At 32.1% G+C, this 27,137-nt stretch overlaps 1 protein-coding gene across 2 annotated transcripts in view; it reads left to right on the forward strand.

Annotated features, from left to right (window-relative positions):
- Positions 1–3,466: 3,466 nt before the first annotated feature.
- LOC143056928 (uncharacterized) overlaps positions 3,467–27,137 on the forward strand; it is a 135,991-nt gene continuing 112,320 nt past the window's right edge. Inside the window, exon 1 of one of the 2 annotated variants that reach the window (XM_076230132.1) lies at positions 3,467–3,852. In XM_076230132.1, the coding sequence (XP_076086247.1) occupies positions 3,802–3,852 (51 nt within the window). In that variant the 5' untranslated portion in view covers positions 3,467–3,801. Of the gene's footprint in view, positions 3,853–18,166; positions 18,373–27,137 lie in introns of those variants that run through there. The other variant, XM_076230127.1, reaches the window with a different exon arrangement.

The following is a 27,137-nucleotide window of genomic DNA, read 5'->3' on the forward strand; positions in this document are numbered from 1 at the left end:
CTTCTGCAATAGATTGCTCATTTTCTTCTGCACTAGATTACCCATTCTCTTCTGCAATAAATTGCTCATTCTCTTCTGCAATAAATTGCTCATTCTCTTCTGCAATAGATAGCTCATTCTCTTCTGTAGTATATTGCTCATTCTCTTCTGCAATAGATTGCTCATTCTCTTCTTCAATAAATTGCTCATTCTCTTCTGCAATAGATTGCTCATTCTCTTCTTAATAAATTGCTCATTCTCTTCTGCAATAGATTGCTAATTTTCTTCTGCAATAGATTGCTCATTCTCTTCTGCAATAGATTGCTAATTATTCTCTTCTGCAATAGATTGCTCATTTTCTTCTGCAATATATTGTTCATTCTCTTCTGAATTAGATTGCTCATGTTCTTCTGCAATATATTGCCCATTTTCTTCTGCTATAGATTGTGCATTCTCTTCTGCAATATATTGCTCATTTTCTTCTGCAATATATTGCTCATTTTCTTCTGCAATAGATTGCTCATTTTCTTCTGCAATAGATTGCTCATTCTCTTCTGCAGTAGATTGCCCATTCTCTTCTGCAATAGATTGCATTTTTTTGGTTTCCTGCTATGGCGTTGTCAGTTTGTTGTCGACTTTTGAGTTTGTCCTTTTGCTCCATTTTTCGTCTCTTTTGAAAGGAGTAGGTCCGGTAAGGACCGATTTTGGCCTCAAATTTCAAGTTCATCTGACGAAAGATTTTGACCACTTTTTAAACACTAAATTGTCTTTTTCATTTGATTCAATTAGTTTATGTGAAATATTTTAACTGATTTAGTCATTAAAAACGATCCGATTCAAGCTCAAATATGAAAAATCTACCAAATATGCCGAAAAATGTCACTTTTCAGATGGTTTTTGTCAAAAATGAAAGTGGCCGCATCCGTGTTCATCCTCAACCTTTATATATGTTATGTATTATCATCAAATACAACTTACATTTCAATATTAAGGATGAACACGAATGCGGCCACTTCCGTTTTACACGGAAACCGTCTTAAATTTATCTAAAATGCTAGAATTGTGAAGATTTCAGTAATTTAGCATGACTTAATGGTGCTACTACTCGATATACGTACATGGTTTTGTCAAAAACAGCCCATATGCATGTAGCCGAAGCATTCTTCTGTCCAATACATAACTAAAATTTTACATTTTAACAATTTTGTAAAACTGCCATATTCTGGGGCCAAAATGGGGTCTTGTCCATCACCAACAAATACCTATAAGAAGACAAGCCATATGATAATCATATGCTATAGACAATTATCTAAACTATCGTCGACCTAATATGAAATGGTTGTCACTGGACGTCAGGGATACAGTCATCAATCAATCTTAGCTAGTACTGAAACATATATGTTGACCTGTAAGGTAATCTCCCGTACTGTTCCATTGATAGGTTGCTTTATAATTAGGGTATGTCTCCTTTTATTTCAAACTGCAGTTAGCACCAATAATGCGATTCAGGAATTTTACCAATGAAATATTTTTATTTCTGAACCATATATAATCTTACCTTTGAATATCATTCAGTTGTCTTTTTCTTCCTCTAATCTTTGTGTTTTCATCTCCGACCAAAAAGAATAGTCTTTTTGTATAGAAATACAATAGCTCCTAGACATTCCGTTCCGGCAGTAAAACAATTTCTATAATTTTGGGCGTCTGTACATAAAGGCAACAGTAGTATACCGCTGTTCGAAATTCAAAAATCGATTGAGAGGAAAACAAATCCGGGTTACAAACTAAAACTGAGGGGAAAGCATCCAATATAAGAGAACTACGACACATCATTAAAATGTAACAAACACAGAAACGAACTACAACATAATGGCCATTTTCCTGACTTGGTACAGGACATTTAAAAAAAAACCTGGTGGGTTGAACCTGTACCATATATTAACCATGTACGTGCTTCTCTACCGACAAGATTACGTCTAGGTTTCATTACTCTCTAATGAGCAACCCTAGATGGATGGAATCCTCCATACCAATATTTCTCAGTGGTCGTCTAAATTTACCGCCTTTCATCTTTATTGGCCTAAATATACCTGGCAGAACCTGCCTCTTGTGCTAATTGGGACTTTGTTCTCGTCTTGAATATGCCTGAACTATTTGTCACTGAATGTTAAAACAAGCATTTCTCAATTTCAATTCAAGAGGTTCGCTACGATCCTTTTTTTTGCCATATATAAAGAAAAATATTTGTTATCGTTTTTATTCAATTATATTTTCAGAATGTACTTCGTTTATAGATTTCTTTCAAATATTTATACCCTCATAAAATAGACTGACTTCATTACATTTTGTAATTTGAAATAAAAATTATGCAATTTCAAAAAATAATTTTCATACTTCTCGAGTACTTGAGGCAATGCAATAAAATAAATTTTACAACGAAATACTTTTGTATATATCTATAAGTCTACAAAATGAAAAACATAAATGTTTTGATCTCAAGCACATTTCAAGTATACATGTATTTCAATGGCACTAGCTTCTTACTTTAGTATACAAACAAACGCTTGTTAACCTATAATATAAAATTCGAAAGATATATTTTTATGCTCTAATCACCTGTCAAAAATAAAAATGCATTACACCTGGGCAGACCTAATCACGTGCTGTGCAGACTATAGGCTAACAAAAATACAGAAGTCGCGCCTGCCAGAGTTTTGAATGCAGTAATTATTTCATAATATTTTATAGTGTCTGTTAATTTTTAAGATGTTTTTGCAGTGAACAAACTACCAATTATATTTTATTTTTAAATTACAGAATGCACGAGGTCGCCTTCAGTGATACAGAAACATACAAGGTTTTGCATCTGCCCAATTAGCTGTTAAAATCGCTAACAATTCTGACAAGTGATTAATTCAAATTTTAATAAAAAATATTTCTGGTTTTCTTTTATTTATAAACATCGATATCAGTACAGTATTTATGTACAGAATTTTATTTCTATTAGTCGTCGATTTCATTTTATTGCCCAATTATTTTCAACCTGGGGTTAGATACTCTCTCTCTCTCTCTCTCTCTCTCTCTCTCTCTCTCTCTCTCCGAAGATCTCCCAGTATATCTCTCAGTAATATATATATCTTGTATAATTATCTTTTTCATTTGTCTTATATCATACCGTAATTATCAATTGTTTTGACATTAAAAACATTAAATTCCCTTGTGTATTTATTGGCCTTTTCATGCTACCTGTATAAATAGTAAGGAAATAAATAATTGAGTTGGTTATCCATGATCCATTGTATCATAGTCGCGTGTTCCAGGTTAATAGTGGTGATCAATAAATTAAGTTGGTTGTTAGTCGAATCATAAGGTCGTATTATCGGATCGCATGGATCTAGAGAGAGGGAGATCACATAGAGAGTAGTATCTATCGAGACTTCGGAACTACTCTAAATCACCATAATTGGTTGAAAATTGGATTTTTACACTTTTAAGTTTCAATTTATGTCAATATGTCAACACGTGTTTCTGTTAATAACATTTGACAACAGACACAAACACATATAGGAAGCTATTGAAATAAAATAAAGGATATCATTTAGTGAAAAAAGTTATAGTTTATTGTGAATCATTCTGTAAAAAAAGTTGTTAATCGGAAAAGACTGGAGATATTGATACAGAGATCCAACAAACAACTTCGTTATTTTGTATTAATTCAAATTGACAATTTCTTTGTCTGATAGGTGTTTTATCAATAAATAAATTGAGAGTTTCGTAACTTGCAAATACTGTTTTAGTGAAGAAAAGACATCATCTTTAACCATGGTCGTCGGATGTAACTTCTTTCCTGATCTTCCAAGGTGTAAAAACCAGGTAAGATTTAAAATTGATAACTTAAAAGTTTTATATTTTAATTTCCTTGTTTTATCTTATTTTGACATTTAAAAATCTCAAAACAATGAATAATCTGATGATTTTCCTTAGTCAATTGATTATTATCGAACATGGAAAATATGCAGTAAATTGCGTGTAAATTGTCGGTAAATAGCCTCCGTATAAATAATTATCAATAAAGAGGCAGTGTAACGACTTTTAGATTCCAATTCACAGTGCCACAGCTTTACTGTAGTTGTTAACTTTGAGTTACGAACAACTATTTTCTTACATAACGGCACTTTTGACCATGTGACTTAAATAAAGATGTCACTGACTGCTTTCTAAAAATTGCAGTTTTGTTACATTTTTCGTCAATTGGAGATTAAAAGGTAAATATGGATAGTAAAGACATATTCAAATGGAATAAAAGCTAGAAGACTTCATTTTTGACCCCCCCTTTTTTTCCCAGGTATTTTTATACGACCAACGAAGATTCAAAAGGAAGTATTTACGAAAATATATGCCTTAAGTATGTACCTGTGTGCAAACGTTTATCAAAATTATGAATATTTACATTATTATCTTTAAAAGCAGTACTGAGAAATATTTTGTTTATTACATAAAAAATAAGGAGATGTGTTGAGAAACACCTACTCAGAAATTATATTATATAGTCAAATCATTTTATATACATTGTACATGTATATACATGGAATATATATGCTTTGGTAGGTCCTCCAATCAGGGTTCTACTAGTAGGAAATACATATCTTATTTACCAACACGTTCTTTTTTACATTGTATAGTACCCTCTATTTCTGCAATAAGTTTGAATGTAGAGGGCTTTACAAATTTGGACTGGTACTTTATCTAGTGTATAGAGTTTAATTTTCATAATTTTCAAAATTTATTTTATATCATATCCAATTGAAAGTTTACAAATATGACAACATAGATTTCGAAAAAGTTTACCTGTCATGTATGGTTGTCATTTTGGTGTTATATTTAACATTGCCATAAAAGTGGGAGGTTTGGCTAGCCACAAAACCAGGTTCAACCCACCATTTTTTTCTTAGAATGTTCTGTACCAAGTCTGGAAAATGGCCGTTGTTATATTATAGTTCGTGTTTGTGTGTTTTACATTTTAGTGTTGTGACGTGGTTATCATCTTGTGTTTGATATGTTTCCCTCAGTTTAAGTTTGTTACCCGGATTTGTTTTTTTCTCAATCGATTTATGAATTTTGAATTGCTGTATACTACTGATGCCTTCATTTACCTTTTGTTGCAAACATAACCTATTACTCAAGTACATTATAATTCAAACTTCGCAGACATATGGTCTTTCAAATAGAAGTATATTCACAGGAACACCAACACAAAACATTAGAGCCAACTCTTATTTCGTGAGTAAAGAAGGAACGTTTATTACCATTGCTGTAATATTTTGCTTCCTGATGATCTGGGGGGGGGGGGGGTCTTCAATTCTATTTTCTTTAATTGCTAATGCATTCTCTCTATTTTTCTTTCATTTTCTTTTACCAATTGTTCTTCATTCTTTATACTCTGTAATCATTATTTTTTTGTACATATTACTCCATTCTGTCTCTTATTGCCACATTATGCTCTATTCTGTAAACCCCTTAGAGAGCATATTTCCTCCTCGTGCACGGTGTACTGGATGCTGAAGAGTATAGGGTATCTTGAATGCTCCAACCATGAGTGGACTCTGAACTGTCAACACTGAAAAAAAAGTTAAATCACAAAAAAATACTGAACTCCGAGGAAAATTCAAGGCGGAAAAACCCTAATCAAATGGCAAAAACAAATGATAAAACACATCAAACGAAAGTACAACAACTGTCATATTCCTGACTTGGTACAGGCATTTTAAAATATAGAAAATGGTGGATTGAACCAAGTTTTATAGCGCTCAACTTCTCACTTGTACGACATCGAAAAATTACTAGTTCTAGTACTGTTCCAAGGTCACGATATCAGCTAAAGAGCAGAAGGCTCGAGGTCTGATATATATCAAAGCATGAAATAAAACGTTTATGTTACCATTCCGGAGCACCTGAGATCATCCCCAGCTTTTGGCGGGGTTCGTGTTGCTCAGTCTTTAGTTTTCTATGTTGTTTCTCAGTGCTATTATTTGTTTGTTTGTCTTTTTCATTTTTAGTCATAGCGTTGTGAGTTTATTTTCGATTTATGAGTTTGACTGTTGCTCTGGTATCTTTCGCCCCTCTTTTAAATGCAAGTATAAAATATACAAGTATTTGAATATATTCAATTATGACAAGCGTAGAATGATTAACTTTTATTATTACACTGCCTTTTTTCACTGTCAGACATTAATGTATCCAACACCTATAAGAGAGGGCTGAATCGGTGAAGAAATATAAACTGTGCGACTCTCCAAAAGAATTTATATACTGTATTATTTGTTTTGCATTTTTTTATAATGTATTTCCCTTTTTCCTCCTTGATTTTGTCTTTAAATATGCTTACATATTTCTTGTTTTCACTGATAAATGGTTCTATCAAATCGCAGGTCATATACAAAAGGACCACCCCTTCAGGAGCTACATATATGGTAAATGCACAGACTTTTTACTCCCACTTCTGACTTTAGCGTGTCATAGGTGGATCCAGAGGTCGATATAGATTTCTAATGTCAGCTATAACATTTACATGAAAATAGCTATATGTTATAAACCTAATTATTGTACATGTAGACAAAAATACCTTATTTGGTCTTAAAGAGAAAACAAAAGTACAAGTATTAGACAAACATGAATGATCCCTTTTTTATCAGCCGTTTATGCACTTATGATGCCAATCAACAGTTAATTTGAGTCAGATAAAAGCCACTCAAAGATCAGAAGACAATAGCATCTTCCGTCCACGTTACATCTGAGGCTTCATTTCAACGTTCTAGAAAATCAAGTCTCGATCAAAATAATTGTCACACTGTCCGCCAAAATTCAACACCGTTACTAAATTGCGTCTTCGTAAATGCGCGTTAGACCAATCAAAACGTTCAAAGCACTGATGTTCCTAGAAGTCAATCCTGGGGGCAATACTGGTATCATATTCAATTTTTATTTTCCTAATCACAGGGCACGTTCATTCACACTTCAATACAACTCTTTTTCACTCTGCTCACCTAGATTTGATATACGTATGTGTTATATTTGAACAGTCTTATTTTAAGGGATAATAAAAGTTTAATCAATGAAAGCTTTGTCCACGTTATAGTAAGTAACGTATCATATATATCTGTCTTGAGGTGCGGGTGCGTTATTGCATATACATGTATGAATAATGATGTGTTTGTAAAATGCTTTTTGTTGCCTATGGTAATTTTGTCATTTCTTTGTATTTGCCTCTGTTAGTGCCACTTAATTTGCATCTATTGCATCCAGGTAATTTATATCTGTTGTAGCTTGGTTATCTGCATATTTGCAGCCAGTTAATTTGTACCTTTTCCGCCAGTTAATTTGTACCTTTGCGGCCAAGCATAATCTTGTCTGGTACAATACAATTCGTTTTTATTCTATTTCATTTCTTCCCTTTAAATTATAATCCCTAATACTTGATTGGTTACTTTGACGAAAGACACAAATTGGCAGAAAAATACTTTCCTTCGTTTTTTTTTAAATCACATAAAAATCACGAAAATTAAACTGGTACCCCTTCCCTAGTCCGAGAAAGCTCTAACGTCTGACAGCCTTTTTATGTCTTGTTTGGATCGTATGGTCACGTCCTAAAAATGACCGCCAAAAAATATGACCGCCTGACTTCAGAGTAATACGGCTCGGACTACACCCTCCCCCTTCTAAATTTTCAAGGCGGACCCCCCGTTATCGACTATTTGTATTTCTTATAACACTGTTTTTGAAATGCTTTGACATTTTTCTCTTCCAAAAATATTTCGAAATTGTAAGAGAAAAACAAAATATGCATCAACAGACCAAACGAACACATTGAGAACAAATTTCATCCACAAAATTAATAAAATGAAAATGATAAAAGCATTTGCCTTCTAAGAAGTCTTATGATAAAGTTTCACAAGATCTAAAGAAGATCGTGAATAACTTTCTTAAAAGGTAATCAAATTACCACGAGAAATTTTTTTTCTGTGACAAAAACACTTCATTCAATGTTAAAGAGACATTTCTTAAAATGGAAATTCTCTATAACTAAGTCATCCAGCTCTTAAAATACAATACATTCAGTTTCATTACATTATCTGGTAATGAAAATTTTCCAATTAAGACGCAAACTTGTCAGTATCATTTTATCATTGTGACGTGAAGCTCACATAACTCTGACATGTTTAATTTTGTGAAAATGGTGGACGTTTTTATAGAATTATCCTCTTGACATTTAAGATAGTTTAAATTATATGTTATGTTTTAATAATGTTTACATTTACAGCCATTTTCAACAAACGTTATGTGCTTTTGGTTAATACTTCTATGACCTTCTGCGTCTAGTTTTCGTTAGTTTTTGAGAGTTTATCAAGAAATGAGTTAGAGTTGATTCCATGCATGGATACATTTGAAGAGTTAATTTATAATGTTCTTTTTGGCCTTAAATGATTGAGAGTTTATAATATTAGAAACAATTTGTCTGTTGTGAGTCTTTGATCACTTTCGTGTCAATCCGCTTACTGTCTCATTGATTTATTACGACATTTCCTTTTACTTGTGAGTTTCAAGCTTACATGTATTTTTGTCCTGCAAACGTACCTTATCCTATAATGGTTTACTTTTATAAATTGTTACTTGGATTGTGAGTTGTCTCATTGTCACTCATTCCACATCTTCCTATATCTATTTACATGAAACAATATATGGACGCTTTATCTTTAAGCCAAGAGTCTTTTCTACAAATGTAATAAGATATCCTCTTTTCTGTGCAATGCTTATTCAAACTCAATATCATTACCAATATGTATTGATGGTGATGACGAGTTGCGTCCAGTTACAAATATTTAACGCACAACAAGACGAAAACATGTGTATATGTTATAAACATAAAATTTGCATTACACGAAACTGACATTATGATATTTCCTATATACATTGCCAAGTCAGCTAAACTTCAACTTGAACTACATTTAAATCTATATTTAGAGGCCTGAAGCTGAAGCCCGTCTCAGAAAGATTATTTTTCTCTCTGTATTGAAGACTCATTGTTTACCTTGGGATGTGTTCTGCTCTTGTGGTGTTGTTGTCTATTTGACACACTACCCGTTTTCATTCTCAATGTGTTATTTATTTTTTTGAGTTAACTGTCTTGCTCAGTTCTCTTCGCGTAATTTTCTCATATGTCTTTCTTATTGCATTGGTCTTGTATTTTTTTAATTTTAGTTTCTTGTGTACAATTTGGAAATTAGTATGGCGTTCATTATCACTGAATTAGTATATATTTGTTTAGGGGCCAGCTGAAGGACGCCTCCGGGTGCGGGAATGTCTCGCTACATTGAGGACCTGTTAGTGACCTTCTGCTGTTGTTTTTTCTATGGTCGGGTTGTTGTCTCTTTGACACATTCCCCATTTCCATTCTCAATTTTATTTCTTTAAAGTTACCACTTGTACCTATTCCCATTTTCCATTTAATGCTCTGGTAATGACTAGCTTACACCTGAATCGTCTAATGGTTGATAATGTTTCCAGATTTTCTTTGAAATGTATAGTGTTTCAGGATTATTGTCTTTTTTTTGTTTTTTTTTTTTTATCAAATGTCAGTTATTCATTCAATTTGATTCATTGCGGTATTTCCGGAAAAGGTTAAAATGAAGGGAAAAAATAAAGTATGATAAATGGTATATCCTGTCAAAAAGCTTACTTTTTGAAACACAGAAAGGAGAGGTTATCGAATGGGACCGACCATTCTTTCTTTAGGGGGGAATGATTGTTTCCTCCGCTTTTTCTTTCTCCTTTTTGAATCCTAATTTCTAGTGAAAACAAATAATTTCTTAACTTGACTCATAAAACTACTAATCTGTTTCCTTAAGAAATTAAGACTCTTAAAATTAACCCCCCCCCCAACCCCCCAAAAAAAATTAGATAAATAAGATGAATGTTCTATACTTTAACAGAAAGGTGCCTTATTTGAAGTATTATAAACATGAAAGTCACTATTATATTTACCAACATATTTTTAAAATTATGTAAAAGTTACATTAATGAAACAATCTAACATTAATGAAATTTCCAAAAATTTTGCGATATTATTAATAATTGATTGAGTTTTAAAACACAAACAAAGAAGATGGATAGCCTCTTTATAAACTTTATCATCTAAGATTAATCAAGCATGTTAAGATATGATTATAAAATTATTACAGAATATTGCAATTATCAGATGAACTAGAAATCTCAAAAACAATTTTCAAGAAATTTATCTGGCTTCATTTTTATGACATTAATATCGAGACCGAAGAAACGGAACCTAGATTAGATTTTACGTTTGAGCAACCTTTCGCTTGATCAAAAACATCCATTTCCCGGCGTAATCCGTTAAGATTAGGTTTCGGGGAAAGAAATTCGGATTACTATTTGAAAAATAGGAGACTTTTCTTTTAATTATACGAGTTGACTAATGGGTTAGAGAGTGTACTAGCCCGTTAATTAAGACGTTGAAATTATCTCTCTGTCTTTGTGATTATTCATTGTCTTATAGTAAGAGACCCTTTATCTCAATCAATGAAGAGCTGATGTTGTATATGTATTAGTTGTAGTCTTCTTATATCTGAGTGGCGTCAGGCCCGAATATACAGTGCTCTCATATCTGAGTGGCGTCAGGCCCGAAGATACGAGACGACTACATTGGGTTTACCTAAATAAATAAATAAATATTTTATCTTTTCTATCTTTTTGAAACGACAAATAGTTTTGATTAAACAGAAAACGCGTAATTTTTTTCTTCCAGATGCATTAACATTTTCGGAAGATTTTTATAGTAATGAAATGAATTCTTAATTGTCTCTATTTTTCTGTCATAAAATTGATACATGATTACTGTTTCTGTATGGCAATATGTTTCGCTTTCCTGTCGTCTTCTGTGAAATTGGCAAAATCTTAATTTTTTGTTACAATGTAAAGTTAAAAGTTGTTATTTTCATTCCTGAAAAAAAAAAATCAAAAAAAAATCTTAAGTTTGGTGATTTTCACTATTATGTTTCATAAGGAACATCGAGAGCTAAAATAGATTGACAGAAAATGATTCAAGAACTCAAATTATTAGGAGGCAAATAATGTATTAAGGTGGTACCTAACACTACAGGGAGATGACTCTGTAAAATCACCTAAACGTTTTAATGACATTGTGTTGTTAAGGGAATATTAAAAGCTTCTCAATGATCAAAATTAGTGTTTGTCAAACTGCTATATAACCAGTGTAATTTTTCTGATAAAACGCTTGGTTCAAATTTTTTTAATTTTTTATATTTTTGTAAAATGGTCAAAGTAAATACTTTGTCAAAATTTTATGAAAATTAAACGAGCCAAATTAATTTTAGTGAAAGTGATGGGTACCACCTTAATACTTCAAAAGCTCTAAGACCAAAAGGGACCTTTAAGAAATAGCAAAAATTACCTTATAATAACTTTGCATTGGAAGTTCGAATCATAGTTTCTTAGTAATTTCTAAATCTATAGACGGATTTAAAAATTGTTGATATATGCACTGACTACTGGAATAATGAGACTCTTGACTAACAGTACAACTGCTGCTGTAAATTATCAGTGTAAAATGTACTAGAAAATATTTAAGATGATAAGGATTAATACTGTCTCTATAAATGTGATGTCATGAAGCTAACAAAAATCCTACTTTATCATCAATCCATCTGCAGCAATATCTTCCCATTTTTAAAAACATAAACTAGTGCGCTCGAAGCCAAAGAGTTTTACTAAATTACTTTGATTTTAACATAAACCGCGTTTGAAAATAACACTGAAATCATAATCTGTTCAAAAATCGACAAGAATATATTACCCTCTACCCTGGAACCCTTGTTCACAGCTCGGTACGACTGCTGGAAATGCATGAATATGTATCATTGGTCCTATTGTGGAAACAATGAAGAATTTAAGGAATACACATTTTGTGAGATGATGGCTTGCTATCTCGTTATCTTTTCCACAAAGACGTCTCATATTGGTTTTAAAATATCCTTATAATATTTAAGTACATTATTTGTCCTGGTATACAATATTTTAATTATTCTAATCTTTATAAAAACATATAAGTTAAAAAACGGCTTTGAAATTAAATTGTAAATTTATATTTCAATAATTGACAATTTCAAAATTACCGGTTGATCCTATCGTTCCCGCCATCTTACTTGAAACGCTAATGTGATTTAGCATCTGCTAAACGAACATCCGGGTGAAATGATCCTAAAATAGATAATATAATTTCAAAATCTTCTTTAAGCCAATAGCTGAGGGTCTTAATGGTTCATCCTTCATTTCTTTATTCTTTTATTTTGTAGGTAGCTTTCTTTATTCTTTTTACTGTTTTGCCCATTAGTGTATTCTCGATTCTTTATTAATTTGCGTTATGTTTTTCTAGTCTTTCTTTTTTGGGGGTCCATTTCTCTGTAGAATAGATAATAATGGTCATCATAAATAAAGTATATAGAATAATGAGAGAAAAAATAAAAAAAACGAAAGACTTTCTTAATATTGTTAATGTTATGGAAAATAACAAGTTATTATATTTATAGTTACAAAAATTCACAAATTATTGAATGTGTCATTTTCTTTTTTTTTTATCTAAATTAAACTGATTCATAGCGTATTTATACTGCAATACATTTTAAGATGAGAAAAATGCATATGAACAAATAACTTAATATGAATGTTTCACAGTCTATTAAGAAATTGAAATAAAGTAACCACTTTATGGAATATTGTCGCTATAAATATTTAATGTTGGATAAATATTTTATACAATGAACAAAACAAGTTTTCCTTGATATAGTGTCGGCTCTTTATCAATAATATTATCGATATTTTATTCCCAAATGGGTTATAATATTCCAGCAATAAGATACAAATATTGCAAATGTCAATAATATATGAGTACTTAAAAATGTTTATATTTTCAAATGAAAAATAATAAGTTCCGATTAGTAGGCAATCAAAACAAGTTGAAGAAAGACATGCAACTAGAGGGTACATGTAGAAAAAAAAAGATGGACAACAGTCCGCATAATACGCGCATGAACTAAAGATTGGTTAAACACAACCAAATAAAATGTTAATAAAGGATCCCAGATGCATTAGAAGGGTACGCAATTTCTGCTCCGTTAGTGGTTAGATGCATGAGAAGGATACGCAATGTCTGCTCCGTTAATATAAAAAAGAAGATGTGGTATGATCGCCAATGAGACAACTATTCACAAAAGACCAAAATAACACAGACATTAACAACTATAGGTCACCGTACGGCCTTCAACAATGAGCAAAGCCCATACCGCATAGTCAGCTATAAAAGGCCCCAGTAAGACAATGTAAAACAATTCAAACGAGAAAACAAACGGCCTTATTTATGTAAAAAGAATGAAATGGTTAGATGTTTCAGACGGGTACGCAATTTCTGCTCCGTTAGTGGCTTCCGTAATTGCCGCTTGTTGCTGGATGCTCTATTTTCGGTTTATTAGGTTAGACCGTTTGTTTTCCGATTTGAATTGTTTTACACTAGTCGTTTTGGTCTCTTTTATAGCCGGCTGTTCGGAGTGAGCCAAGGCTCTAGTTGAAGGCCGTACTTTGACCTATATACTTGTTAACTTTCTATACATGGTGACTTTTATGGATAGTTATCTCATTTGCACTCATACCACATCTTCTTTTATTCTCTAAGAAGTTAAACGAATTAAAAGAAATAACCTTTATCAGCCCCTCATATTTTCAATTATGCATGTGTACTTAAGTCTCGACGGGATGAGTTAGGTACAATACATGTGAAGGACATATATATATTCTTTTATTGACATAACAAACGCACCACAAATATTCAATCATTAAATTATTGTCAAACAATAATAATATACAACATATCTTGCTTGACATTTTACACATTCGTTATCAATAACAACATCTATTAATTTACGCAGATTTTCAAATGGCAAACATTTACGAACTAATTTTGATATAAATGAAATTGCCAAAGAATTTGTGCGTGTGTCTAGGGACTATTTTCTTTTAATCAGATGCACAGGAAGAAAAGAGTGATTATGACGAAAGGCAGCTCAATAATATTTTGCATACTAATAATTTGTTCACATGTTTCATTTTTTTTTTGTTAATTGATTCTCAAGACGATATTCAAAATAGAATAACATGACAAGATGTCTAAAAGGAAGATGTAAAAGAAACAATATTCCACGTTTCAAATTTAATTGGGATATTGCAGTTTTAATCATAAAGCCTCTAAACCCAGTCTACCGCCTTGAAAAGCTATGCGATTCTTAACATATATGTACGCTGTTGCGGTTTTTTAACTAAAAGAGTTCGAGCTTTGATTGAAAGGTATATCATTCAATGTGTAAATATAATTGGTGGATTATCCATTGTTTATTTGTATACATAAAAGATACATTTAGTGGTACAACCATGAAAGTATTACCCAAAATGCATTCTGAACCGTTACGGTACCCAGAAATCATCCTGAATTGATAGAAACCAATTATGTTATGATGTGTTGATCATGATGTTTTAAATTTTTTTTTAAAGGAAAAAGAGAATTTCAAAAATTGTTACATTTGTAAAGTTAAAAATCGTTGACAATATTATCAACAAAAGACGCAGGAATCTAATCTCATCAATCACGTCCTTAATGTCAGCAACAACAAAAAATGAATCACATCCTGAAACCGTGTGACCTTGCTCTCCGTTTCAGTCCCCCACTAACCCATCACACCGTACCACCTTCAACCCCCCCCCCTCTCCGACTTTTATCCCATCTAAAATTGGACAAAGGTACACAAAATAAAACCTAACCTAAATTTTTGAACTTAGTGATATTTGTAAATTATCATCTTTCAACTTCATTATACACTTCAGTTAAGGTTCATCATAACCTTTTGGCTAAAATGGCCGTATTTACACCCCAAATTTTACTCTGAGTACAGACTAACCTATACACCTGCAACAGTTTTAAGGGATGGCAGGAACTAGATATATAAATTTTAAATGCATTTTATGTTTCAGAAAATTATAAACTTTTCTAGATTTTGCTATCCATTTTTTTTCGTTCCTGCAAAAGGTGCAAAAATTAACTAAGTAGTGAAAACGATTGAGAAGCTCCCCTCATATAATCAATGTTGTGAGTAGTATTGATTTAAATTGACAATAGATGGACAATAGACACCTGTAAACAATAGGTGATTTAACAGGTTTAAACTGTGTAACTGAGTGGACCGTATCAAATGAAACTCGGGTGTTTGTTTATTTTGCTATCTTCTGCAGACTGGAAAAAAATGAACATCGAAATCCAGGTAAGTTTTTAATTTTCTGAAACGTAGACTTCATATAACTTTTATATATCTAGTTCCTGCCATGCCTTAAAACTTTCCTGGATGTACCAGTTTGTCTGTACTCATAGTAATTTTGGAGGTGTAAACACGGCCATATTTTTCAATTCCTTATGATGAACCTTAAACCTCGTTATTTTAAGGTTCATCATAACCTTTTGGCTAAAATGGCCGTATTTACACCCCAAATTTTACTCTGAGTACAGACTAACCTATACACCTGCAACAGTTTTAAGGGATGGCAGGAACTAGATATATAAATTTTAAATGCATTTTATGTTTCAGAAAATTATAAACTTTTCTAGATTTTGCTATCCATTTTTTTTCGTTCCTGCAAAAGGTGCAAAAATTAACTAAGTAGTGAAAACGATTGAGAAGCTCCCCTCATATAATCAATGTTGTGAGTAGTATTGATTTAAATTGACAATAGATGGACAATAGACACCTGTAAACAATAGGTGATTTAACAGGTTTAAACTGTGTAACTGAGTGGACCGTATCAAATGAAACTCGGGTGTTTGTTTATTTTGCTATCTTCTGCAGACTGGAAAAAAATGAACATCGAAATCCAGGTAAGTTTTTAATTTTCTGAAACGTAGACTTCATATAACTTTTATATATCTAGTTCCTGCCATGCCTTAAAACTTTCCTGGATGTACCAGTTTGTCTGTACTCATAGTAATTTTGGAGGTGTAAACACGGCCATATTTTTCAATTCCTTATGATGAACCTTAAACCTCGTTATTTTAAGGTTCATCATAACCTTTTGGCTAAAATGGCCGTATTTACACCCCAAATTTTACTCTGAGTACAGACTAACCTATACACCTGCAACAGTTTTAAGGGATGGCAGGAACTAGATATATAAATTTTAAATGCATTTTATGTTTCAGAAAATTATAAACTTTTCTAGATTTTGCTATCCATTTTTTTTCGTTCCTGCAAAAGGTGCAAAAATTAACTAAGTAGTGAAAACGATTGAGAAGCTCCCCTCATATAATCAATGTTGTGAGTAGTATTGATTTAAATTGACAATAGATGGACAATAGACACCTGTAAACAATAGGTGATTTAACAGGTTTAAACTGTGTAACTGAGTGGACCGTATCAAATGAAACTCGGGTGTTTGTTTATTTTGCTATCTTCTGCAGACTGGAAAAAAATGAACATCGAAATCCAGGTAAGTTTTTAATTTTCTGAAACGTAGACTTCATATAACTTTTATATATCTAGTTCCTGCCATGCCTTAAAACTTTCCTGGATGTACCAGTTTGTCTGTACTCATAGTAATTTTGGAGGTGTAAACACGGCCATATTTTTCAATTCCTTATGATGAACCTTAAACCTCGTTATTTTAAGGTTCATCATAACCTTTTGGCTAAAATGGCCGTATTTACACCCCAAATTTTACTCTGAGTACAGACTAACCTATACACCTGCAACAGTTTTAAGGGATGGCAGGAACTAGATATATAAATTTTAAATGCATTTTATGTTTCAGAAAATTATAAACTTTTCTAGATTTTGCTATCCATTTTTTTTCGTTCCTGCAAAAGGTGCAAAAATTAACTAAGTAGTGAAAACGATTGAGAAGCTCCCCTCATATAATCAATGTTGTGAGTAGTATTGATTTAAATTGACAATAGATGGACAATAGACACCTGTAAACAATAGGTGATTTAACAGGTTTAAACTGTGTAACTGAGTGGACCGTATCAAATGAAACTCGGGTGTTTGTTTATTTTGCTATCTTCTGCAGACTGGAAAAAAATGAACATCGAAATCCAGGTAAGTTTTTAATTTTCTGAAACGTAGACTTCATATAACTTTTATATATCTAGTTCCTGCCATGCCTTAAAACTTTCCTGGATGTACCAGTTTGTCTGTACTCATAGTAATTTTGGAGGTGTAAACACGGCCATATTTTTCAATTCCTTATGATGAACCTTAAACCTCGTTATTTTAAGGTTCATCATAACCTTTTGGCTAAAATGGCCGTATTTACACCCCAAATTTTACTCTGAGTACAGACTAACCTATACACCTGCAACAGTTTTAAGGGATGGCAGGAACTAGATATATAAATTTTAAATGCATTTTATGTTTCAGAAAATTATAAACTTTTCTAGATTTTGCTATCCATTTTTTTTCGTTCCTGCAAAAGGTGCAAAAATTAACTAAGTAGTGAAAACGATTGAGAAGCTCCCCTCATATAATCAATGTTGTGAGTAGTATTGATTTAAATTGACAATAGATGGACAATAGACACCTGTAAACAATAGGTGATTTAACAGGTTTAAACTGTGTAACTGAGTGGACCGTATCAAATGAAACTCGGGTGTTTGTTTATTTTGCTATCTTCTGCAGACTGGAAAAAAATGAACATCGAAATCCAGGTAAGTTTTTAATTTTCTGAAACGTAGACTTCATATAACTTTTATATATCTAGTTCCTGCCATGCCTTAAAACTTTCCTGGATGTACCAGTTTGTCTGTACTCATAGTAATTTTGGAGGTGTAAACACGGCCATATTTTTCAATTCCTTATGATGAACCTTAAACCTCGTTATTTTAACAAAGGTATTTTCATGTTCTCAAATATCACAATTTCTATAGTAGATAGATATATAGTATTGTACTATTTTTCATAGGTAGTTATTCACAATTTAAAAAGAAAACAGTTTCTATGTTACCTGATTTTATGATAAATAGCAAACGTGATGATTTGAAGTGTGTCTTTCACTAAGTTTATTCAAAATATTTCAAGTGAGGAGGAAATAAAGCCATTACTGTGGAAACGTTTTGATTGTGTGATTACCTAGTCTATTACAGTTTGTTACAAATTGAGTTTGATATTAACACGTGCATTGCTAATAGAAGGTTATTCTTAGAAGATTTTTAGAATGGTGGTCGGATGTAACTTTCTGCCTGATCTTCCTCATTGTCAAAATAAAACTGAAGAGGTAAGAATTTTGTTTGTTTGCTTATGCGATTTAATTAAGAGTTTTTATGAATGTGCCTGTCCCAAGTCAGGAGCCTGTAATTCAGTGGTTGTCGTTTGTATATGTGTTACCTTTTTGTTTTTCGTTCTTTTTTTGTTCAGAAATAAGGCCGTTAGTTTTCTCGTTTGAATTGTTTTACATTGTCATTTCGGGGCCTTTTATAGCTGACTATGCAGTATGGGCTTTGCTCATTGTTGAACGCCGTACGGTGACCTACATTTGTTAATTTTTGTATCATTTTGGTCTCTTGTAGAGAGTTGTCTCATTTGAAATCATACCACATCTTCTTTTTTATATTGTCATAGTTATGAAACACCTTGCTATTGATTGATTGATTGATTGTTGGTTGCTTTACGCCGCATTACCTTGCTATTGATAAACACCGTATCGTATGTTGCATGGCCTCATTATTACATGTATTTTGTGTATAATTCTTAGTTATTTTTTTTACTCTTTGGGTTGCTGTGTCATCGAGGTATACCCAAACTGTCCCTCTTTTTATCTCTATAAAACTACCGTCACATATATAACATAACATATAACGACATATATAAACTCATGTGATGTATTCATGAAATAAAAGACCAAGCGTACATTAAAATTATAAATTGTCTTTCTAAACACAGTTTATACTAAACTGAATTCTAAGAAAGCTTTCAATACACGTGGGTCACAATGATGGTATATGTCTTTGTCTTTTGTGTGTCAGAAATAATTCTAAGATACGGTATACTAGTACATGTATGTATCTGAACTTGTGGTCATACAAATTACGATCACGATTATTGTACTCAAGACTAGGTAATCGACCAATCAAAATACTGTTTTTGGGGTTCAGTAAACATTATGTTGTACTTCGAGAGCCCTAATTGTCAAAGCTTTCGATATTTTCAAAAGATATATTGTATATTCATTGCAGAGGCGGATTTAGGGGGGGCAGGGGGCCCGGGCCCCCCCTTTTTGGGAAAAAAATTGGTTGCTTATATAGGGAATCACTGAAGCGTGACTGGAGCGGGCCCCCTCTTAGGTTAGTCAGTGGGCCCCCACTTATGAAAATTTTTGGATCCGCCACTGCATTGTGAATTCATTATATTTTTATTGTACATTTCGATCAAGATTTTAAAACCTCTTTGTCAAAACAGATGTTTATAATGTCGTGATATAATCTCTAAAATCCATATTCTATCTTACTAATGTCAAATGCTTTTGTGTCTGGGGACTGTAAGATATTGGCGTATTGCTCATTGTTCAAAAATTAATTTCCTGAAGTATTTTCATCAATTTAAGTTTACTGTATAATTTACTTTCGTAGCCAGAAGGATTTACAGCACAATTAGAAATGATGAAGAAGTAATCTTATGAAGTCTTTCTGTGTTAAAAATGCGAAGTAGAACTAATGGATAGACATACCTTCCTCATGTATGTTATATATCCGACATATATGCAAAAACTAGTTTGACAAAGCCATGACTGTGTACGTAACACTATGACAGGCGATTACCGCGAAACAAATTGAATTTGAAATTTTATATAAACCCCATTCGCACCCTCTTACATGTACATTTATAACTAAAATTTAGTTATAAATGTACATGTAAGAGGGTGCGAATGGGGTTTATAGAATATAAAACTATGGAAATTTAAAGCAAATGGAGCGCAAAACATTTTACGAAAAGGTGAATAAATGTTTCACGCAAAAGTTTTAATATTACTGATTCAAATTAAGGTGGTACCCAACACTTTCCTAAAATTAATTTGGCTCGTTTAATTTTCATAAAATTTTGATAAAGTATTTTCTTTGACCCTTTGACAAAAATATAAAAATTTCAAAACAAATTTAACCGACCGTTTCAACAGAAAAATTACACCGGTTATATAGACGTTTGACAAACACTTATTTTGATAATTGAGAAGCTTAATATTCCCTTAATTAACAACGCAACGTAATTAAAACGTTTAGCTGAGTTTACAGAGTTATCTCCCTGTAGTGTTAGTTACCATCTTAAAGATCTATAGTTAATACAATACGTCTTACAGAAATTAAAGTATTAAAAACGTTTCACAACATTAGGTGATCTTGTCGTAAAATTAGGAGCAAACAAGGATGTGTCCCCAGTACACGAATGCCCCATTCGCACTATCATTTTCTATGTTCAGTGGACCGTGAAATTGGGGTAAACCCTCTAATTTGGCATTAAAATTAAAAAGATCATATCATAGGGAACATGTATACTAAGTTTGAAGTCGATTGGACTTCAACTTCATCAAAAACTACCTTGACCAAAAACTTTAACCTGAAGCGGGACAGACGGACGGACGGACAAACTAACAAACGGACGGACGAACGAACGGACGCACAGACCAGAAAACATAATGCCCCTCTACTATCGTAGGTGGGGCATAAAAATAAAAAGAAGTAAAACAAATATATCAGATCTACTTCAAACTGGTTTGTCTGACTTCTAGACCTATTCAGCATTTCATGGTTTATTTATTACAGTGTAGGCTACTTCCAAATCATAATGAACTTATTCTGGGCAAATGCAATGGAAAACAGCCTCGTCTAAAACTTAGGACACTTAGAGAAACTGATCCTAAGTTATTATATTAAACGCATTAGATATCGTTCATCCGCGACAAAACTGAAACTAAAACTTTGATGAAATCTCAAAGAATCAATTTGTCACTTTTTAGAAATATGAGATTTACGCGGGTAATTTTTCATCTGAAACACTGTAGAAAGATAATTGCTGTTTTGATATTAATACGATAAAAACTGGATTATTTTGTAAATTAATTTTGACCAAAAAGTCATCGCTCTTACAAACCGTGAAATAATCTTCATAAAATATTGGATTTTTTCCCCTGTTTAACGAGATTTTAGAAGATTAATGCAGATTCGGCAGGTCGATCTAGCCTGCAATATAATATAGCGCAAAATATAACAATTTTATAGTTTGGTCCTTGATTAATCATCATAAACTTTTATTAGAAAATTCCTCAGACTTTACTTTATGTATAAGTATTTAATTGAATGAAAGAAAGAAAAGACTCAATTCTTTAGACATGACCAGACGAAAAGACTATCTATTTTAACATAATGCAATTTAAAAGAATTTAAAGCGATGCGAATTCAATAATTTTGTTAAATATGCTATAAAAAGAGAAATTTTGCATGTAAAAAAAGACAAGCACATTCATCTCTTTTTATCTTTATTGAGAAAACTCGCATACGATTTGTCCAGGATTTGTCTCTTTTATGCAATTCGCTATTTCAGAAGCAAAAGTACTATGTACATGAACCTATGATTGAGACAAAGTTTCAGATCTCAACCCTCCGCCATTTTTGTGTTTTATTGTTTGCTTCATTTTTCAATTTTAGTTTGCCCTATCGACTTTTGATTTCTACGATACATACATTATATATATAACTTGAAATGGAATTAGAAGTCAGAATGACCGAAAATGAACTAAAAATAAACAAAACGCAATACACCATTCAAAATTGTGAGTTGTTAACGTTGATTTAAGGGTAATTCCTTCATCTAAATTTAATTCGTCAAGGATGTCTACTCAATACTTCTTTAACTTTGACTTCTGTATTTGCGGGCGGTCTTGTATTCCAGAACATAAACAGGAAATTGATACAAAAACAAATAGATGTTCGTAATTCTTACAAAAACAATCTTTCTTAATGATTGAAAATCTCTGTCATTATAACTACTTTAACTTGGTTATTTACAATCCAGCTACAGTAATGTAACTCTTAAATAAAACAGTCGAAAAACTACGGACAATACATGTGTTATTGAGGTTTCATGTGATCGTTTTCAGCAAATAAAGTAACCCGAATAATTCAGTCGTTATATTCCGCTGATCTACGAAGGCTACATTAACCTCTTGTTGGAGAAAATCGGACACGAAAAGGGCTTGAATTATTCGAGTTACAAATAAAGATAAGTAAATGCAGATTCTAATAAAACATACATGTGACCTATAGTTGTTAATTTCTGTGTCATTTGGTCTCTTGTGAGTTATCTCATAATTGGCAATCATATCACATCTTCTTTTTTTTATGTAATGTAATTATATAACAACAAAGTATTATCATTCATATAATAGATAATTGTATTGACTCCCTAAAACTTCTTGAAACCTCTAGGCATGACAAGTATGTGCTGTAAAATGTTAATCTTGATAAGAAACCCCAATTCCGACGTTTTATAATTACCTCATTATCTTTTACCTCATCAGCCGATGTTTGGAATTGATTTGTTTTGATTTCATTGTTGGTACCAGGTACTTTTCAAAGTTAACTACAACTATTTCCTGTCTATTTTAATTTAATTCCTTAATTGGCGCACCGCATGCTCTCTATCAGGCATGTAGCAATGCTGCATTATCATGTAAAGAAAGCTCTACATGTACCTTGCTCTAATTAATCTGACTCCTTAGTCGGTGCACCTCGTTGTCTTATTATGTAAGAGAAATCTACATGTTCCATGTTCTAATTATTAGTATTATATACGCATCATTACAAACATGATTTAGTGATATGTTACGATATAAGTAATTTGACTTTTTTTTAAAGATGATTACGCACTTTTATCATTTCATGCAGGAAACTTACATCAGCAACAGGTACATAAATAATCATTTCTTTTTTTTCCCCAATTTTGCGCACGTGTAAGCTAAAAGACAGAAAATGTATGTTTTTTGTGAAAAAAATCTGTAAAACAATCTGAGCAAAAACACATGAAAAAATATAACTAAAGATTCTTTATTTCTTAGTCTGTCCTCATGTTACGGTTAAGAAAGGTATAAGTGGTATACTTTTTACCCTTATGTCTTAGCTCTGTTTCTCTTTTTTTGCACACATGACATGCTGCAAATAATAACATGCATCATATCATGATATTACTTGTATGTTTTTATATGTAGAGAGAAGGATTTGTAAGTACGACTATACAAAACCTTAATAGGGGGACACCAAAAACAACCTCGTTATATTTGTCAAAATATCAACGATGAAAAAAAAATCCTTTAAACAAAACCTTTTGAAAAAATGTTATGGGGAATCTCTAATTGTCCCTTTTAAATCATTACTTATGCTGAAATAATATTTACTGTGTTAAGCTTTATATGAACATGATGAAGATTAAAGATAAGATAAGTCAAGAGTTTAACAGAACATGTAAAGATATAACCACCAGGCTTGAATCCATGATTTGATGTAAGGGGAAGCGCTTCTCAAAATTGGGTGTGAGTGGACCCTTTTTTGACCAAACAATGCCTGTCATTTTATCTTTAAAAAATCACATTTTTTAAGGGGTTAAGGGGGCACCACCCATATAACATTAGCACGAAAAAATGGACGTTTATGAAGCATAACACATTGAAATGCTCACTCTCTTAGTCGACGTAAATTCATCACAGCCTTATACTTGTTTTAACAAATATTGAAACATGTCATGTTAATAGTATCTAATGGTAAAATAATTATTAATTATTAATCACTTACTGCCGATTACAATGTCAATGTATTGATTAGTTGACAGGTTGTAGAACATGTAATGAACACTTCATTGGTGCATTTAATTGCAATTTCCAATCATAAAAGCATTTGGTGCATGTGTCATTTACGGAAATAGCCAAATTTGATAAATGTATATTTTATGTGCACTTGTCGAATTAAATATTTATACTCTAAAAAAAATACAGGAAATTAATTCAATCAGCGTCCCAAATTTGTCTCTGGACTATTTGTTATGTGTTAAAATGCTTCAGTTCATCTTAAAACGTTCATGTGGAAATGTAGACTAACATTATACATTCAAATTGTGTTATTACTTTTTGTTTAAATAATTAAAGTTTATGAAAATCTTCATCGAGTTAGATGAAACTGGGAACAATATATAGGTTCCTGAATGAAAGGGTATTTTTTTTATGCATACACGATACACATTACTGAATTTCATGATAAAATAAAATATTTTTTTAACATTTTTTATATAAAAGCGTAAAACCATTATATGAAGAAGAAATAAAACCTTGTGGTTCAGCAGTTTGTGTAATGACACACATTTTCATTCATTCTTTTTGCATTTACTCGGTTATTACTAGTACTTCCTGTCTCGCAACTCCGCAGGTGAATAGACAAAAACCTTTCATGCGAGCCATTTTCATTGTTAAATAACTTTAATTAGGTTAGAAATTTGAATTGAACTTAAAATAAACTTTAAATGTGTTTTCATAAAAAATTAATGGTTGCTATCGCAATATTAATAATTCTGTTGGCGCTGATAATGACTTCAAAGGTTGATTTTATGAGAAAAAAATATTTTGCTTTTTCATTTTCATTCTTTGCATAGATAATTTTATATGATTGCAAAAGTTATAAAATAAATGCACTTTTAGAGCATAAAAATATAAACTTTCTATTTGCTATGGAATAGTGTTTTGAAAAGTACGTGTGTAACTTGAATTAAAATCTTTACTACAAAAAGTATTGCAAAAATAAAGAACTCTTAGGTAAAAAAGGGAAGTCCGTAAAAACTGTTAAAATCAACCAACGGAACCGAAAAAGGCATGTGACTGAAGTTAGGGAGAAAAATATACGTCAAAAGATTTAAACCCTAGAATTTGTCTCATATAGATATTGGAAGATGTGGTGTGAGTGCCAATGAGACAACTCTCCATCCAAATAACAATTTTAAAAAAAAAGGTAAACCATTATAGGTCAATGTACGGCTATCAACACGGAGCCTTGGCTCATACCGAACAAAAAGCTATAAAGGGTCCCAAAATTACTAGTGTAAAACCATTCAAACGGAAAAACCAATGGTCTAACCTATATAAAAAAAAAACGAGAAACGAGAAACACGTATAAATTACATAAATAAACGACAACTACTGTACATCAGATTCCTAACTTAGGACTTGTGCAAACATTTACAGCGGGATTAAACGTTTTAATGGATCCAAACCTTCTCTCTTTTTCTGAAACAATAGCATAACATCACACCATGACAACCTTTGTGATTATACATCTGAAAATTCTTATTCTGTTAATATGTTTTAAAAAAAGGTTGCTGCTTAACAAAACGAATGAACGTTTCTGGTTTTATTTCAAAACAATAACTTGTATATGTCTTATGTAGACGAATCGCGCGTCTGGCGTACATAATTATAATACTGGTAACTATTGCCCCTGCATGTACGTAAGAAATAAAAAGGATTTTAGTTTAGTTTTAAAATCCTGTAACGATTTGCACAAACATTTTCCTTGTAGTTATTCAATAAGATTACATTAGTAAAACCGGAAATATACATTTTTTTAATCTTTCTGTTTCATTTGTTGAACTATTGAATAAGTGTTCTTTTCTTTCCTCTTTTAACGAAATCTTCATCATTAACATCTCACATTGTATGAAGTCAACGTGTTATTGAATTATAATTTCGTATTGCGCACGTGTAAGGAGACCTTTCTCTGATTTCACGGATCTTTATACCCAACTACCTCCATTTTCTTTTCTTAATACCCATGGTCTACATAGTTGTCATAGTACACCCCTGACGTGCGGTTTTTCCATACTCAACGGGTAGGCATTGTCTCATTATTCTACGATGAAATTGATTCTGAAATTGACATTAGATGCTATTTGATATCACCGCTCAATTTGTCTTGATATTCATCAGCTACCAGCTGTCACGCAGTGTTCAAATTACAATGAAATAGCTACGAGATTAGGCATCAATTAACAATATATGTTTTCCGTTCGTTTTAATGTCAGTATACAAGGGACTATAGTTATAAATTTTACCAGGGTTAAAATTTAAAACGCCAGCAAGCGTTTTGTCTACATAAGACTCATGAGTGACGCTCAGATAAAAAAAGTTAGAAAGCCAAACAAGTACAAAGTTGAAGAGCATTGATGACCCAAAACTCCAAAACATTGCGCCAAATACAGCTACGGTTATCTATGCCAGGGATAAGTAAATCCTTAGTAGTTCGAATATTTGTTATTTAAATGCAAACAGTAAGTTAAGTTTACAAAGAAATTACCATATAATTGATATTCATGTCAACTCCGAAGTGCTAACTACTTGGCTGGTGATACCCCCGGGAATCAAACGTGCACCAGCAGTGGCATCAACCCAGTGGTATAAATTGTTATCAAAGGTACCAGGCTTATAATTTAATACGCCATACGAGCGTTTCGTCGACATAAGAATTATCATTGACTCTCAAATCAAAATAGTTAGAAAGCCAAACAGTGTGTAAATAGTTATCAAAGTTACCAGACTACAAATCTTAAATACAAAATAGTCAATAATGATCCGTGCAACCAAGTGCGGATCAAAGATTTAAAAATGGTGTGACCACTTTGCAGAATATATGCATTTATCATAAAGTAACTCCATAAGGAAGGGGTCTAGCCCTCAGTCCCATTAAATCCTCCTCTGGCTACGGTAAATACATACTATGTATGTAAAAATTCAAGTAATGATTGAGTAGTATAATAATTGATTCATTCATTTGTGTATTCTTTCAGGGTCTATATATTATATAAGTATTATAGTCCGAGAATGAGGTTCTTTCATTCATTTGTTTATACAAACGACCAGTATAAAAAATATGTGTTATGATTAGCAGTTTGACAACCTCTTCCACTAGAGTTTAAATGACGCAGATAGGAGAAACTGTAACTCACAGTGCGCCCTTC

The sequence above is a fragment of the Mytilus galloprovincialis genome, chromosome 13 (assembly GCF_965363235.1).
Source record: "Mytilus galloprovincialis chromosome 13, xbMytGall1.hap1.1, whole genome shotgun sequence".
Lineage (NCBI taxonomy): Eukaryota > Metazoa > Mollusca > Bivalvia > Mytilida > Mytilidae > Mytilus > Mytilus galloprovincialis.